The 17,449-nt window shown below is 44.6% G+C and overlaps 1 protein-coding gene across 1 annotated transcript in view; it reads right to left on the reverse strand.

Annotated features, from left to right (window-relative positions):
- The window catches only part of TMEFF2 (transmembrane protein with EGF-like and two follistatin-like domains 2), a gene marked incomplete at its 5' end in the record, with an annotated part of 124,764 nt that extends 108,325 nt beyond the window's left edge, over positions 1 to 16,439 (reverse strand). Inside the window, 3 exons of the mRNA XM_008945989.1 lie at positions 7,380 to 7,406; positions 10,279 to 10,408; positions 16,330 to 16,439. Of these exons, the coding sequence (XP_008944237.1) occupies positions 7,380 to 7,406; positions 10,279 to 10,408; positions 16,330 to 16,439 (267 nt within the window). The remainder of the gene's footprint in view (positions 1 to 7,379; positions 7,407 to 10,278; positions 10,409 to 16,329) is intronic.
- Between the last annotated feature and the right edge of the window lie 1,010 nt (positions 16,440 to 17,449).

A 17,449-nucleotide genomic window follows, 5' to 3' on the forward strand; every position in this document is an offset into this window, starting at 1 on the left:
GTTAAACTCCTGTTGACTTCAAAGACAGCAGGCAAAATTTCGGCTTTGATTTCCCAGTCTCTGAGAGGAAAGAAAGCCTCTTAGACAAAAGGGAATTTGAACATCCAGTGCAGAATATATTCAATTTACCAAACGCAGCTGAGGTCTGAAATGTAAGAGTTAAAGAAAATCAAGTACGTGAACCTTGAGAGAGACTTGGCAGTTTTCAGCCCATTTGTCCTCTTTAAGATCTCACGAGAGCATCTAGCAAAATCCTATGTCACGCCAAAAACTGTTCAAAGCAAGCGCACAGTGAATCAGCTTCTTCAGTCAAAAACCACAGAATATAGGACCAAAGAGATACACAAGCATCAGAAGAAGTTCTGGTCATTCCAAGGCTGCCTCAGGCCCCAGTTGTGCTCCACATTCAGAAGAAAACTTCAAAAAGTCAACGGATTTAAACATGCAATAAAAATTAAGCATATGCTTTGACACATCCTCTTACCCCACGAAGTAAGGTGTTCGTAGTAAGTGTGACAGAGACATCTGAAAGCTTGAGAAGCATTTTTCTTCCCTGTGGAAGAACTTCCTGCATAGGAAAGTGAAACAGTGGGCTAGGTTCACCTCTCACTGTCACTATGGCTATCCTCCAGTGATTCCACAGCTGTCACGGGGAAAATGAATCTAGGTTTACTGAGATGTAGCAGACAGACCTAGTCCACTACGTCCCTCCCTTCCTGTGTTTATATTAACAGACCAATAAATGAGTATTTGTGATCAGATGCCCCCTTTTTAATCTGTTTGCTGGAGTATCACAGGATTTGTTTTCTGGTTTGATGGTTTGAGCTATTTGTGGATTTTCAGATTGCACATGATTAAACAGCATATTTTTAGATTTTTTTTGCTCCATTTTGAAGTGGACAGGCAATTATGACTTTGAAAGCAAAACCAAAGCATCTTCCATATTTTTTTGATGTAGGTGAGCACCTTCAGTTTATGATCTCCTTGTGTAACTCTGAACTGCTTAAGTAAAAAAAAAAAAAAACAAAACCCATAAAGGACTGCATAATTTAGGAAAGAAGCTATGAATGGACATCACTCCTACTTCTCACCTAAAAAAGTCCATGGACCCTTAAGGCTCCTTCTATTCATTTTCACTGGTTTCACAGGAAGGGCTAAAAATGGGCCACAAATCATTCACTCTGGGTCAGCTGTTTCCTGTGGTATTTCTGTGCTGATAGTCTTGTTTGATTGGATCTGTGCATTCACACCAAGAACACAGCAAGGACTTAGGTCCATTAATAACAAAGCAAGCACAGGGATAAACCTCATTGCTTTTCACTGGATTTTTTGTATTCTAACTTCAGAAGCAGCGAGCCAAACAGAAGCAGAACACAGGAAACTAAATCCAAAACCAGTATCTCCCAGAATGGTACTTTACAGATAAGCCTACAGACCTTTATGTTCATAGGAGCTGTGAGGATTTGCTGGAACATCTCAGTCAGGCAAGGTCGATTAGTTCAGTACTCAGCTCAAATGAGAGCCTGAGAGGAATCCAAAAGCTGGTATTCCTGTCCATATTCCAGACCTTCCCAGGACTTTAAAAACCCCTAATGCATCCTACCTCACACAAAATGCCCATGGCAGGTGCCTGAAAAAGTTCAGCACTCACAAATGCCCACATGCTTCTCATCTAGTCAACAGAAACATAGGAACTTCATCTTTTCATAATTTTTAAAGGCCACGAGGAGACATTAACTGCCTTTTCCTGACCTAACTCTCACACAGGTCAGATGTGCATCAGCCCTGAACTAGAAGTCATGTAATCATGTTAGGACAGTGGAGAGCCTGAGCTAATAAACCCAGCCTTTCAAAGAGCTTATTGGTTTGGGCTCAGTGCCATACTGAGGTTAACAAGGTAAAAACCTGTTTAACAAAGGAGACATATATTTGACCATCCACAGTCAGGTCATTCATTTAAGATTTAAACGTTCCCTCCAGAGGTATTTACCCAGTCAGTGCACGTTGCTTAGGGTTGATTCTCTACTTTCTAATGCTGCTCTAAATTATTGCTCCAAAATTAAATTAGAATAGAAGAAGCTTTATAATTGCCTTATTGAAGTTGATGATAGCACGTGGGGTCAGCAGATATTCTAAATTCACATAGAAGAAGACTGTATCACCTGTTACACCCAGGCAAAGAAAGGACAGGATCTGTAGCTCAAAATATGGATCCCCTTTCCTTGAGAGGTTAACCTAGAACACTCCCAGTGCTTTCCCATATATTGAGAACGTGTGTATGTGTGTGTTTATCTGCATTCCATTTTATACACTGCTTCTTTCAAACCAATATACAAGGCAGGTTTTACAGCGTATTTTGGCTCAAGTGTTATTGCTAGGACAGCGTTTACAGCAATATTCATTGTGTTCTGCATAGCCCTGCCCATCAATCAACCCTGTAATAAAGCAGAAAGGGATATTGGTGGAAAAGCACCAGAGCTGCTGAATTCAAGTTAGTCGTACGAACCCAGCACAGAGACAAGTACAAATGCAGTGGGGTCAAAGCAGTCATTTACCTGTCGATTACAGAGAAGATGATACACGTGCTGCATTACAGTTTGCCTTAAAAAATAATTTAGGTTTCAAAGTGTTTCTATTTTCCTTCCTGTTTTCTCTAGGTTAGTGTTTCAAGATGACTGCTGCTCCACACAGATTTATATGTGTGTGTTTGCTTGCATATCTCTAAGCCAACAGGAAAGGTAGACTGGAATTCCAAATCTATCATTAAATCTACATGTTGGCACCTACAAAGGGCTGCAGGGCTTCAATTTTTCTGGATGAGATGGACGGGATAAATTCAAAGAATGAACAAACAAACAAGCCACTCTCATCCTTAAAATACACACACAAGACGAGAGACAGACAGAGAGGGAAAAGAAGATGGCTTGCAAGGTTGATTCCCAGGGGTGTATAACAAATTAGGAATAACTTTAAGAACAGCATTCTCACTGGTTCTTTCTGGAGTACACATGGGTCTGCTGACACAAAGTGTGGTTCAAAGGACACAGCACTGGTTTGACTCTGAAATTACATCTGTTATTCCCAATTCACCACTGATGTGGATGCAACTTCCAGCCTGTACTTGACTTAGATATCCAGACTCTTGCTTCACAGGTTTTATTCTCTCCCTCACTGTGAAGAAGGGCCTCACAGTATCAGGGTGTACCACACTAGAGTCCTAATGTTATAATTAGCACCTCTAGGTGCTCTTGCAAAATAAATGGTGATGATGATATTGATGGGCTATGACTTGCTTTTTCTTTCTGCTTTAGTCTCGATCGTAAAGAATTAATGTAAAAATCAAACTAGGATAAGATCTGAGTTCCCAGAGGCCCCGTGCAACTCCCACTGATGTCAGCAGGACTTCAATGGAAATCAAATGAAGCTCTCCACCTAATTCAACATTGGTGCTCATGCAGTGCCATGCTGGGGATCACAGAAACATCTAGCACCACAGCCACCCACAGCAAATCCATCAGACTGCGAGTGCAAGCCCACCAACAGGGCTAGGAACACAGACAAGGCAGGGAGGGGAGAGAAGTGTTCAGTGTGAAAAAGCAGCCAGGGAGAGATGTTCTTAGCACATTAAGAGCTCTAATGAAATACTGCATCTTGAGTTTGTCGCTGTTTGAAGGAAGCTAGGAAACGAGCAAGAATTCATTATAAAGCTGCTCAAGACCACAACATGAATCATTGCCTTCTAAAAAAACCCAGTTGTCTAGAGAACGGCGCAGATGAAAATGAATGGAATCGCTTTAAATTACTCTCTGTATAAACTCTCTCACATTCATTTTTTCTGCCATTGATTAGTATCTTTCTGGGATATGGGTTTTTAAATAATTCCACACCATACTCCCAGCTTCTGCAATCAAAACACAGAAACGGCTCTTGATTCTGCATTTTTAGTCTTCATTTACAGGGAAAAATGTCTTCTGCAGTAAGAGACTTGGACACCTACTGTTCTTACCCACTTACTGGATATCCCCAAAAGTGCATGCTGAAGGCTCAGTAATCAAATGAGATTAAGAATCCCCCATCACTTTAGAAATAAGGGGACTTTTATATGCTATTGCTGCATAAAGAAGGATTAAATCACCTCTGGAAAGCCCTCAAGATCATTAAAGTGCTAAGAACTGGGACCTCTCTGATCCCAGCATCCCTGACAGGAAAGCAGAAAACCCCAAATCCTAAATAATAAATTGAGGAGACTTCTCTGCAAAGCCAGGTAGGAATGCACAGAAAAGAAATGTGCCAGGCAAAACACAGCCTCTGGCTATCCTGTTCCTGCTCTGTCCAGTTTCCCGAGAAAATAAGGCTGGTGTGACCACACAATGTGCGTGTGCGAATCTGTCTGTTGCACCAACACCTTCCCAGCAATTTCTGAACCCTTAACCAGTTATGATTTCTCTTGACAAGAGCTCCACTGAGGGAGAAGCAGTAATGAGACCTGAACTGGTATCAGTCATGGGGGAAATCACCTCAAAGCAAGAAACGTGCCACGTTCCAAGAACCAGAAAAAAACACGATGTCCTCTTACGTGTTCACAATTTGAATTAATCTCCTATTAGATGTGTGCCTTGACAGACCAAAGCAATCCAAACATGAGATACACCTCTGTTGAACAGCTGGTTCCCTCATCTCAAAGGGATATACAAAGCCACTAAGGGAACCCATCATAACAGTATGGAGGGGTTCTAGTAAGAAGCAACATCCTTTTCCACCTGCAAGGGCCGAGAGGCAGAGATTTCTGCTGCTAAGGACAGTCCTCACCAGTTCAGACTGAAGGGTCAGCCCGTAGAGGTGCATTCAAGCCCTTCCACTCCTTGGCTTTCTAACCAGAGCCTCCTAATCCATGCCCAGGAGGCACTGCTCAGCCTGCCCATGCCCACGGCAGTCCCTCAGGGCTCCCAGCCTGGGGCTCCCTGGCTGCAAGGAACCTTCCTCAACCAGCCTGCAAGTCACACAAACCTGGACCTTGCCAGAAAGTCTGCCAGCTCTGAAAAACATGACGTATTTAGATGTAACACAGAGCAAAGAGGAATGCCAAAGCATTGCACCAGCCTGTGTCCTGGTGGCAACAAGAAACGGGGCAAATCAGCAAGAGAACGGCTGTTCCTAAGGGCCCCCAGCATCCAAGACATCTCAGGTACCTTGCTGCAGATGTACCCAGCACCTCTGACACCTACAGCATCCAGCAGGGCCCCATTCTGCTGCTTTAGGCAGCTGGGAGGGTTCCTTTGGCTGTACTTTAGCAAAAAGTGATGCTGCATTGGCGAGTAGTTTGTTAACCCAGCCTCCGTGAAGAAGCATAAGAAAGGAAAACTTTGATAAACCCCAAAACCACACAAGATTGCCTAAGACCTCAGGCTTCTCATAGGAAAACATCCCACTCATTATTGTTGGAGTGGATTTTACAAGACTTACTGTGATGACATCCAAAATTTATTACAGCTTTTACAACAAGACGGTGTCTAGTAAAGAGTGATGTAGTGACAACATTTACTTGGCTGGATTTAGCTGCTTAGGGCACATAAATATACTTTTGTACTTTAAGAACAGCCGTAGCTGCCTACTAAATCTTGAATAATACAAGGCAGCTTTGTAGACCTTTAAACACATGCACCAACTTGGTTCTGTCTCCTTCACAAATCTGCCTCCTTACTACCTGCCCAGTCAGTCCCCAAGGTCCTGTTCTGCTTGTCTTCTGTCAGACTCAGCTTTTAAAATGAAACTGTTTGCAAATCATGCTTTTAAATTCCTATGCTTTTTGAGCATGGATTTACTTTTAGAAAGTGGTTAAGTTTGATTCCCCACCTCCCCAGTTACAAATCAAACTGGATATCTTATCTGTTTTCCTGGGGACATACATGATGAATTTTGCACAACTTTATCTGGAAGCTGATCTATTGACCATATGCACGAAAACCCTATCACAAATACAAACTAAAATGTAGCTTTCTGTTAAGCACTGAATAAGGAATTTTTCTCATGTAATGGTTTAAAAAGACAATTTAAAAGGACACTGAAGCAAAATAGGAATAATTGGACAAATCTTTTGAAAACAAATAGTGATATTTAGATTGTGGTTTTTGGAGAGGCAGATCTGAAGCATGTTAACATGACCTGATTTCCAGAAAACAGCCCAAGTCCAATACTGGAAAATTAAGTCACTTCCACATGTTCATGTTCTTGACTACTTCACAGGTAAAAATAATACTTTACCTACACGTTGTGCTCTCTGCCATGCTGGTTACCAAAACTACATGAACACTGGGTGATGTTTTGCAAATGACTGGACTGTATTGGAAAAACCTGAATCCAGCCAGGTTCAGCCATAAACACTGGTTAAGAGCCCAGGCCTGCTGCCTGTGCTGCATGCAGAAAGCTGCCCCAGCTCCTGCTGGCTGCCCCAGCCTGATGCTGACCTTGCCCTTCCCTCGCCATGGGGCTCCTGGAGGTTACTTGGGGTGCTTGGGCAGAAGTGAGGGTAACCCCTAAGGACAACCCTCCATAGCCACCCAAACTAGCCCTGGCCCTCCCAGTCCCTGGAGAAGCCTGACCCATCAGCCCCACCATACAAGTAGCTCCCAAAAGTCACACTCCCTGCCCTGAGGCAGGGCACTATTCAGACTCAACACTCATATAGCCAAGAAAGATTGGTCACAAACCCCAGGACCAGTGTTAAACAAGCAAATCCATCAAGATTACAGCTAAGAAATAAAACAAACAAACAAACAAACAAAAACAAACAAAAAAAACCACACCACAACCACACCCAACGCCAAACTGAAATGCAAGTTTGCCTGCATTTTACAGTATCCCCTGTATGCAGCAAACAGTTTGGACTGCTTCCACGTTCATTTTTGCTGCTGCTGCTCTTATAAAAACATTGTTCTCTCCCTGTGACATTTCTTCATATCTTTCAAAGAATGCTCTCTGTTACCACAAAATATTTGGCTTCAATCCTCCAGTGAGGAGGAGTCAAGGGTTTGCTTCACATTTTAAAAGCAAAAGAAATATTGCTCTAAACATAAAACAAATGAGTGCAACTGTAACAGTAGATGGAGATAGAGCTCCTAGCACAACCTATGAATAATTCCAAGTCCTATTAGAAGCAACACAGCTTTCTGAATTTCCCTAGAAAACAGCACATCATTATTAGGTTCCAGCTTGACTAAGATGCAAAACACAACTTTTTTTTTCCAGAGAGAGAAAAAGCTAAACAAAAGACAACAAGCAGCATAACAACTAAACTGCAAAGCACATCCATTTTCAACCTGAAATTGTGAAGGACAACGTGTGTACACGCAAGCACAGAGATATTAAAAGATGGTTCTTACCTCCATCCCCAGATCCTGAGCCAGCATCTGAGAAAAGAACAGAAAGAAATTTATATTCATGTGCTGTCCTGTAAGTATGCAAAGCCAGACTGTTCAGTTCAGTGTATTACAGTGCACCCTACGTTTGATGTCATCCCTGGGTAAATTATAGAGATCTAATCCCAACGTAGTTCACTCAAGCCATCTTTCTCATGTCTCAATTCTTTTTCTTTAAAGTCTCCCTATCAGACTGAAATAACGTAAGCCCTGGAGTGCTGCAACGTCCTCATAAGCCTCTGCCTTGTTCTGTTGTACTGAGGCTGATAAAGCTTTGTTCCCAACAGTTCTGCAAAGTTACTTCACTTGGCCACTACTAAACCCTCACCATCAAAGAGAATTTTTTAAACCCTTTTGGTCGAGGCCAGGAGAATTGGAAATTCATGCCACTATCTTTACAAAACAGTGATATCAGATCGTAAGTAGTTGGAATAAACCATTTAAATTATTATTTTACAAAGTCTTTAGACAAATTATTAAAATGCTATTTTTCTCAATGGTGTTGCTGAGTTTCAAAATGGGAGCGCTTTATCTTTATTTTTCCTCTGCTTTGTCCTTTCTTGGCTGGAATGACAAGAGTCACAAGTTTAGGAAGTGCAGCATCACGAAATTGCCAAGCCTGAAGCTTCGTCCTGAAACTTTCTAAGCAAGGCAAAGCACAGAAATGCATACACATGTAGGGGTACCAAAAATAATTCCTCAGAGGAGTTTCTTCTGCAGAGAAGGGAAGGAGATTGTCGTCTCATCCTCCCCCTTAATGGAGAGGTTATCCACTCATCAGCGTCAAGATTAAAAGAAGGAGTTTTGAAAGGCTGCTTTGGGATCCAATTACCCTATGAACTGTTAGATCTAATTTACTGACAGTAAGATCTGGTTGATCCAAACGGGCTTGTGTATGCTGTTATTGCTCAAAGTTAAAAAAAAGGAAAAAAGGAAAACCGCCATTTAAAAAAATCTGTCACAAGAAAGGCTTAAAATGGTGGGTTTATACAGCAAGGCTGTGCAGGACAGGTGCAAAAGGCGGCTGGAAAAGAGAACAGAAGATGATGCTGTTTTCCCAGTGACCATATCCTGCATTTTCCTCATCTGATCTTTGCTCCTCATGCTCTTTCCCAAATGAGCTACTGAGGAAAGAAAGGTCTCTGCATGGCAATGCCCTCATGGCTCTGGGAAGCACGCTGCTTCTCCAGGTGTGCCAGGTCTCCCCAGCACAGAGAAAGAAATGAAACCCTGCTGTCACCTGCCTCCCACAATGAGCCACCACATCCTCTGGCTCTTTGAAGGAAAAGGACCTGTGTCTCTCCTCCTGCTCCTACCCTTCAATGCCCAGACCTGTTGTGGTCGTAGCCAGGAGGGCGGCTCACTGCTGGACCTCCCAGCAGCCCAGGTCTCAGGTCTGTCCTGGGGGTCCTGCACACCCTCTCTCTACCCCATCCCACAGGGAAAACCTGAGGTACATGGCTGCTCCCTTCTCCACTGAGCCATCTCCTTGGAAGAAGGAAAAAGCCAAATGATCAAGACCTGAAGAAAAACGGGCTTTTTTTCTTTTTTGGGTTTTCTTTTTCTTTTTTTTCTTTTTTTTTTTTCCTTTTTTTTTCTCCTCTGTTTCTGAAATCAATGTTTCAGAGAGAATGCTTCCAACATGGCCACTGCCAGTAGGTAAGCAACTGTAAGAAAAGATGGAGCAATGCACTAAAATTATCCCTTTAATCAAAAAGTTTGAACAAAGAAGGACCAGTTGCTGTGCTGAGAGAATTTACCAAGTTGAACAAATCCTACGCCACAATAGGCTTTGTCAGCTTAAGCTCCATTTAATACCAATTTATAGACAAAAAACAACTGCAGTATACTCCTCTTGAAAATTGTCAGGTAACAGCTTCAAAGAACAACATATCCAGGGAAAGAAGTTTATTTTCTCTCAGGTGTATGAAACACAAAATTACAGCATTGCCAAAAGTTTGCCTAATGCACTTTTTATTGACTCCTCCATCCTCAGCCAAGAAAAAATTCTGCTTTAAGTTTAAAGAACTCTCTCAAGAACAAAGACTTACTCCTCCTGCTCTTTTAAAGTTAACTTCACTGCCCACCTCTAACAGATACTGAGCACAAAAGAAAAACATCAAGTACTCCTGCACAGAAGCAACTCAGTTTTCCTGACTGATGCTGCTCATTCACCTTTCCAGCTGTTTCATAAAAGCAGAGACACAAACAGCTCACGATGCTCAGAGTTAAGCAGAGGTGTCTCAAATGCCAGTCAGTTTTCACATATGCTCTTTAATAAATTCTTCCAACAGGTCCAGAAAAAAAACCAAACTCTGTTGCACAGACTTGTTTAAGTGTGTTTTGGGCCAAATCTTCAGCTGGTATAAACTGGGAAGGCTCATGACAACCAGTGGTCTGTTGAATCCTACCAGCTGGGAATCTGGCCCTACATGTACATGGAGAAACCTAAGAAACTGGATCACAGGCAATAATGCTCCAGTTCCGGTTCTCCAGATTATGGGGAGGTTTGTGGTAATCCAGATGCCCACTTATCAGACATCTGCTCGTTTAATCTGCTTCCAGTTACTTCTTGTGACATCTCGGAAGTGGATGCAGTGCACAGGATGATCAGGAGCACAAGATTTGTATTAAAAAAGGAAATCAACTTGTGTACTGCGCTCCTCAAAGTGGTGTCAAGGAGCCTGTACTAGAGTCGGTCACTTAAAAGGGAAGGATGGCAGCAACTTCTCATGCCTGTGACTGCAAAGAATTAACCCATAATGACTTCACAGAGGGATCCAAAGGGCTTTTGCCACCCACGGGTTGTCCTATTCCGGGACACGGCGAGGTCCGGGGGCGGCCTGGGGCGCGTGGTACCTACCGGTGGCGCAGGAGCCTTCGGAGACGAGGAGGATTTCGCTCTGCTGCTTGCAGGCAGCCTGCTTCAGGTAGCACTCGTTCTGGTAGGTGTCCCCGTTGGAGCCGCAGACGGGCACGTAGTCATTGTTACACTGCGGGAGCGGACAGGGAGCAGCGGCGTCAGTCACCGAGCGCTGCCGCGGCCCCGTCTGTGCCCCCCCCAGCTCCCCTCTGGCACTGAGAGCCCAGGACGACAGCGGGGAGGGAATGCTGAGCTGCCTCTTCACCTTTGCCAGGGAAAAGGGAGGGGTGGATTTTTAACAAGGCAAAAGGCAGAGGAGCATAAGCAAGGCTTGAACAACTTAAGGAAAAGGTGAATGGTGCAAGTGCCCGGCAAGGGCCCCCAGCGAGGCCTCTCCCTGTGGGGAGGAGAGGGGGGCAGCCCGGGAAGGAGCGCGGGCAAGGCGAAGGCTCTTCGCATCCGCAGTAGCGGCTCCCCCGGGGCCCCCTGGGGGGCGCCCCGCTCCATTGGGCGGCTCCAGACAAATTGGAAGCAAGGGCTTCTCCCCTCCTCCTGCTCGGCCCCACCTCCCCCACAGACACGGCCCCTGCGCACGAACAAGCGGCCACCCCTGGGCGCGCAACTCTGAACGTCTACCCAGGATTACAGCTGATGGCACAGAGGGAAATTTCTGAGAGACCTGCGGTCAAAACCCACCCTTCCTTCTGCAGAGCTGTGGCCTGGATGCTCCAGCAAGGTCCAAGCTCTCCCTGTGGTGGCCGGTGGCCAGCTCGGCCAGCACTCCAGAGTGCCAAATTTACTCACCCCACACACTCCACCTTCGGCTTAAGACTCCTGCTCAGCTCTGCAAACTACCTGCTCTGCTCCCTCCACCACTGAAAGAGAGCATTACCCTCTCCTGTTAATTTTAATAAAAATATCTTAATTTTATATTGAAAATTGGGCAACCTACCGGGTGCAGTTATCATAAGATAATCATGCTCGGAGGCTTAGAAATTCTTGGATATACCCTGTACATGGTAATTATACCAGGGAAATTATTATCTCGTGATTACCACACTCCTGGTATGTCTCATTGTTTAATTATAACAAATGGAATGATCACAATTATTATTTACAAATGCTCACCTATGCTTAAATGCAAGTAAAAATTAAAAAGAACTCATACTTCCTATTTGGGTTTATTATGCCACGAAGTGGCTGAGGTGTGCTCGTCAGGCACAATGTAAAACGTAGAACTGAAATTCCAGGGATATAAACATCAAATACGCTCCAAAGTGAACGACGACAGAAGTGATTAACACAAACAATCACATAGATTGCATTAATTGCAGGCCTCCACACAGAGCAACTGCCAAGAAATTATTCATAGTTGGTCAGAGTGACATTTTGATTGGGCCAAATCAAATGACATTTTCCTTATGCATTGTATTCTCTTAAATCTTCCCAAGCTGCTGACTACCCCCAGCGCTCTCTTTTGCCTTGAACAAGAGAGGGAACCAGCAGCTACAACAGTAGAAATCTGCTCTTTCCACTCCTAACAAAAGGCTTGTCCATGCAGAGCTTTTAAACAGTTGCTTAAAACGTGTTCCTATGCTATTTTTCATCATTATGTTCCAAATCTGAGCAACATTTCAAGCAGAAAATGCCAAGTTCATCCAGAAGCTCAACAGCAATTGCTGGAGCCTGATCTGGAATGCTTAACCAGGACCATTAACACAGTCATGCAAATTTTTTAAAGGATCAAATCATGGTTGCTTTAGACACACAACCTGTGGGCCACCCATGGGACTATTTGCCAGAACAACCTGTGCAGAATTTGGCCCAAAGTAATTCTTAAGGTCTGTTACATGCAGAAACTATGTTGGATCCTGTTCCCAACAAACGCACAGGCAAAGTCCCTGCTGTTTTTACCCAGAAGAAGGGAAGATCTTTTACATTGACTCAGCTGCAAATCTGAAAGGCCAGAGGGCCCTACACTGAGACCATACAGCATCAAGAGTAAAATCATGGTCTGCAGAAATGAAAGACAGGGCTGCTGTGAGCTAGTCTGGAACTTCTTCCAAAGCTTGGCAATTTTAAAAGGCATTTGAGAGACACCAAGGTCCAGGAAGGATTAACTCTCCTGGCAGAAGTTTCCCCATCTCCCCTGTGGCACCTGCCACACTCAAGCTTGGCTTCAGCCAGCAGAGGTACAAGCACGGGTGATGCAGCCTTTTCTCTCTCAGACTGTGCTGGTCAAAGATGTCTTTCTTCATCTTTTGCCCCTTCTTCCCACCACTGCCTTGGGACAACTAGTATTTGGATGGAAATGGCAGGAGCCATAAAGAACAAAGCAAGTGACATCTTCCACATGAATCTTGCCTTGGCTTTGAGCTGGGATGGCTCTGAAAGCCACTAGGAAACCATAGTGGAAGTTACTCAGGAAAGAAAACAAGGTCAACGATGAGAAGGTTGTGATGTTAGTCACCAGGTTACCCCTGACCCACTAGAGCTAGACTCCTGCACTTGACCACACTGAATCCAGTACTCACAGCTCTAGGCCAATGTAACATACTTGTTGCTAGTACTGTAGTGATAGATGTTGTCTGTCTGTTCTCTCAGTTTAGCGACACATTTTTGGCATTAGTTTAGGGCTCACCAACCAAGCCCTACACGTGGGAATGATTCGACAACTCTCAAGTGAGGACTGATGAAGCGCTCTGGAAATTCCATGTCAGAGCTCCCACTAAACCCAGCAGCACTGGTGCCACACTGTCCACTTATCTCTTATACATGCCCATTTTGGAAACACAGCTGAAGCAGGGAAACGGATGCACCCAATTCAGCCAAGCCTCAGCCAAAGCTGCCTTCCCCAGCACCAGCAGCCTCCAGCGCCCGCTATCACAGCCAGGGACAAACCAGCTTTGCAAGCACTGGGGTCAGTGCTGGTAACTGAAAGCATGTTTCTTTTGGAAAGAAAAGGGTAACTTGCTTAACTCCTCCTCTTGGTAACACTGTCAAAAGTCTGACCTCCTCCCAGCCTCATGGATTAACCACTCCCAAAACACCACCTATGCCTTGGACCAAGTGGCACCAATATATATCCTGAAAATACAACATAAAGCTGCAAGCTGACCAGGTGATATTCTAGCTCCACAAACACTGAAGCATGTGAGGGATTCAACACACATGGAAACAGGACTCCTTCCTCCCACATGAAATTCGACATCCAAAAGACACAAAATGCTGACAGAAACATTCTGGTATATTTTTTTGATCTGTTCATGAAATCTAAGAGGGAAGAGGACCCAGGCTGCCAGACCTATGGTTTTGGGCAGACTGGGGTCCAGACCCCAGCAAGCCGTGTCTCTGACCACATGCCTGCTGGCACAGCTCCTCACCTTCTGGTGGGGCCGTTGAGTTTGCTTTGTGCAGGGAGGGAGGAGTTGGTGGTGGGGCTTCTCCCTGATGCTTGGCTCCACAGCTGGAGTCAGCACTAGCCCAGCGCCTTCCCCTCCCTGCTGGCACCAAGGTCTGGGCTTGCCCCAAGCAGGGGCTGGCTCTGCCTGTCCTGATGGGAGCAGGACACCGTTTTCCAGTGCAATACATGCCTCGTCGTGGGGAGTCAGTGAATGGACTATCATTTTGCAGTAGAGTATGACAAGAGAGTCAAGCAGTATGAATCTCCTTCAGGTGTTCCACAGAAATCTGGTCGTGTTCACCCTTTCAAATAAAAACAATTTTAACTCAAATGCATCCCTGTTTCTGGTTTGAAAAAACCTAAACCAAGGTCGCAGCAGCGTTGCTCCCCACTTCTGCCTTCCCCAGCCCCTCAAGACACAGGCTGGCCAGCCCAGGACTTCTCAACGGTATAGAGGCAAAATTAGCTTTCCATCCTTGTCTATTCTCTCAAGCTGCAGTTAAAGCCCCTGGCAAATTCTGGAGAAAACATAAAAAGTAATTATAGTGATGAGGAGTCTGCTATTGATTTGCTCACTATCACCCCAGAGAGCTGTCACCAAAACGGGGGACCTGAATTTTGATGGAGGACCCCCTTACTTGTGAGATAAATTACCTGGCCGGCTAAGCCAGCCTCAGACACCACTCCAGAAATTAATTTCCTACTCCAGTGGCGTATCTTTCTGGCTTGTCACATTGTCCACTGATGTTACAAGAGCAGCTAACATCCCCCCAAGCTCTGCCTGTATCAAAGCGGACGTGTTTGACGAGAGGAGCCCCCGGCACCGCGTCGCCCTTCACAGCGCCGGCACAGGATCAGCCACAGGTAATCTGCCCTCCAAGGTCACTGTCAGCCCTGCAGCTCCACGGAGGGCCAAAACCAAGACACAGAGCTCTCAGTGTTTACAGGGCCAAAGACCACTGCTGATTTCAGCCCACTTACTTGTGATCGTGCCCCGAGTTGCCCAACTCATTCCTTTCATCTCATTTACATACTCATAATACCAATTATCTGATTTCCTTAAATCTGTTTCAACTGGCCCCTACAGAACTGCTCAACTCAGCATACATTCTGCATTCACCTCTCAGAGAGGAGGCAACACAGCCCAGAGAGGTTTTCTTAGCTTCATTTACCCTGAATCACCAGGGACCAGCCTCCTGCCTCGGGAAAACGGCACTCCCAGTGCCTTCCTCCCTGTCGACAGCAACATCAGAGTCTTCTCCTTCTAGGCTACGAGTCCACGGCTTTATGCCAAAAGGCAACACCAAAGTGGGACCCAAGACAAGATCCAAGCACTCCCTGTGGCTGCTCTAACTCCTCAATACTCATGGCACAACTTCTGCCTTAGCTCACCACCAGGCAGTGGGACAAGTCACAGATGTTTCACTATGTTACAGATTTTTCTTAGAAAGAGAAAACAGACCAACCCTTCAAAGTCACTGCACATACTGAGCCAAGGCAAATGCTCAAACCATCATTCTCACACTGAATTTTTGACTATATGCAAGCTAGAAACAGAATAAAAAAACCCCATGATCAGTATGAAATTTGTCCCACCATGGGAAACACAAGCACTTCAGCAAACAACTGTCTTGTTCTTACAGCAGAAAATTCCTTCTCTGCTTTAAACGAAGGAAGTTATCACTTGGGGTTTTTCTCTGAAGACACATTTGGCTCTAGAAATACAAACAATACTTGTCTTGCTTCAAAGCGAATAGTCTATCAAAGCTTGGTAATAAATTAATCATTACAGATGTGCATGGTCTTCAACTATGCACTCTTTGACCCGGTCTACTATAAACATTCAAATCAGCTTCACAAGTTCCACAACTCCACAGATCCACATTAAAATGCAAGAAACCACAGAGGCATAAACATACATACAACATGTGCTAGTGCACGCTCAGAACTCCTTTAATTTTTTGAGTTTTTATTCAGGTCATTATGTAAAGCACAGCTGGTTTGTGAGTTGGCTAAAACATATTAAATGGAATCCTCGATAATGAAATCATCTGACTTTGAGAACGCCTGAGGTTGGGATGTAGCTACAAGAGGGAGAGAGAAGAAATAGCAGGAAACCTCTCTACAACTCAGTAACAGCCCCCCTAAAACTTCATAAAACCTTAAGGAAGTTCATGATTTTGGAACAGAGGGATTTGCTCTTTAATCTGATCAGCCGGGCAGATACACAGGCAGAAGCATTGTCACTACGCAGCCCTTCCTGAAATATTGCATAAGCACATTACAGATCCATTTCTTTAACTAGATCAGAACTCCGAATACAATAAGCCATGATCTGTATCAGAAATGAATTTAGAAAGGGCTCTAAATCCTTGTTAAAAGGGCAGAGACGAAAAATCAGAAATGCACAACCTGGAACCGCAGACCCAAAGGGACATTTAAAGCCACAGCATCTGCATTTTCCCAGAGAAACTTATGTCTTCTTGACACCAGTTGGTTCTCCTGCCAGCTTTTAAACACGCTGCCAGGTTTTCCCTCTCACTCCTCTGCACGTAGAGAAATAAATTGCCGAGTGATAGGTTATAAAGGGAGATCCTTGATTTGTATTCTCATTAGTGAATTAGAGAGTGAAATATCAATCTTCTTACCTTGAACTGACAGACACAAGTCACACTGTCTCCAATCCTTAAACACTCCCCATCAAATTTACAGGTATTGGTGTCGCAGAGAAAGAGATCGTTTTCTCTGTCATCGTAACCTCAAATGTAAAGAGGGGAAGAAAAAAAAAAAGATGTCAGCTTTGGTCTGGCAAGACGAACAATATGGGATGATTGCATTTTATTGTACACAGCACAATAACCTTGTTGATGAAAAGACAGAGTCCAGATTTCCTTTTGTCCTTCCCTGTCCTCAGTTTTCCACTTTTTCTCTTCTTTCTCCCTCTGTCTTCCTCTCAGTCCTTATTCCCCACTGCCTCATACGTTTTGGTTTGTTTTTTTTTCTATTTCACAGACTCAGTTTCCTCAAAAGTCACAAGGCAATTACGCTATTTCACGGCTCTGGGTTGGAAATGTCATCAACTTATCCCCATCTGATCGCAAATCTGTTGGACAAAAGTCCAGACTGGAATTTCTCCAGCCCATGATGCAACAAAGCCCCCAATAATAGAGACAAACAGGCTGTGTGTTTTCCGTGATGGTCTGCCTGATCCCAATGAAGATTGATCACCTCTAAGTTAACGGGAGAAGTGCCAGGTTCCCCAGGAGCCGCTGAGGGAACCTAGCTCTTTGCCTTCATTTTCTCCAGGAACAAACAACAGCTCTGACTGAAGATTCAGTTCACGAATGCAAGCATGAATTTCAGAATTCGCTAGCTGACTTCCCACTCCGACAGCGTGCAGCAAGGTATTAAACAAAAAAGCTGTATCAGACTCCAAACCCATTAAGATCTAAATCCATCGATTTTTTTTTTTTTAAAAAAAAAAAACATCCGAGCGCTCTTAACCGTATCGCTACACGTTTAGAACGAAGAGCTGGCAGTGGAAATTACTCCTCCCGCCCCGATCCAACATATGATGCCCGATGCACACGTTACCCTAATAACGCTCTTGCCCCCAGAAGGCGATTAGAGCCCAGTTCCAGCATCACTTTACGTGCCGGAGAAGGGCCGGCTGCTGCCCTACGCGGGAAACTCCTGACAAAGGTCAGCCCGACTTTAAGGCGCAGGCACACGGGGCTCCCGGTGCCCAGAGCCGGGTCTGCCGGGGCA

The sequence above is a fragment of the Merops nubicus genome, unplaced genomic scaffold, assembly GCF_000691845.1.
Source record: "Merops nubicus isolate BGI_N331 unplaced genomic scaffold, ASM69184v1 scaffold4060, whole genome shotgun sequence".
Classification (NCBI taxonomy): domain Eukaryota; kingdom Metazoa; phylum Chordata; class Aves; order Coraciiformes; family Meropidae; genus Merops; species Merops nubicus.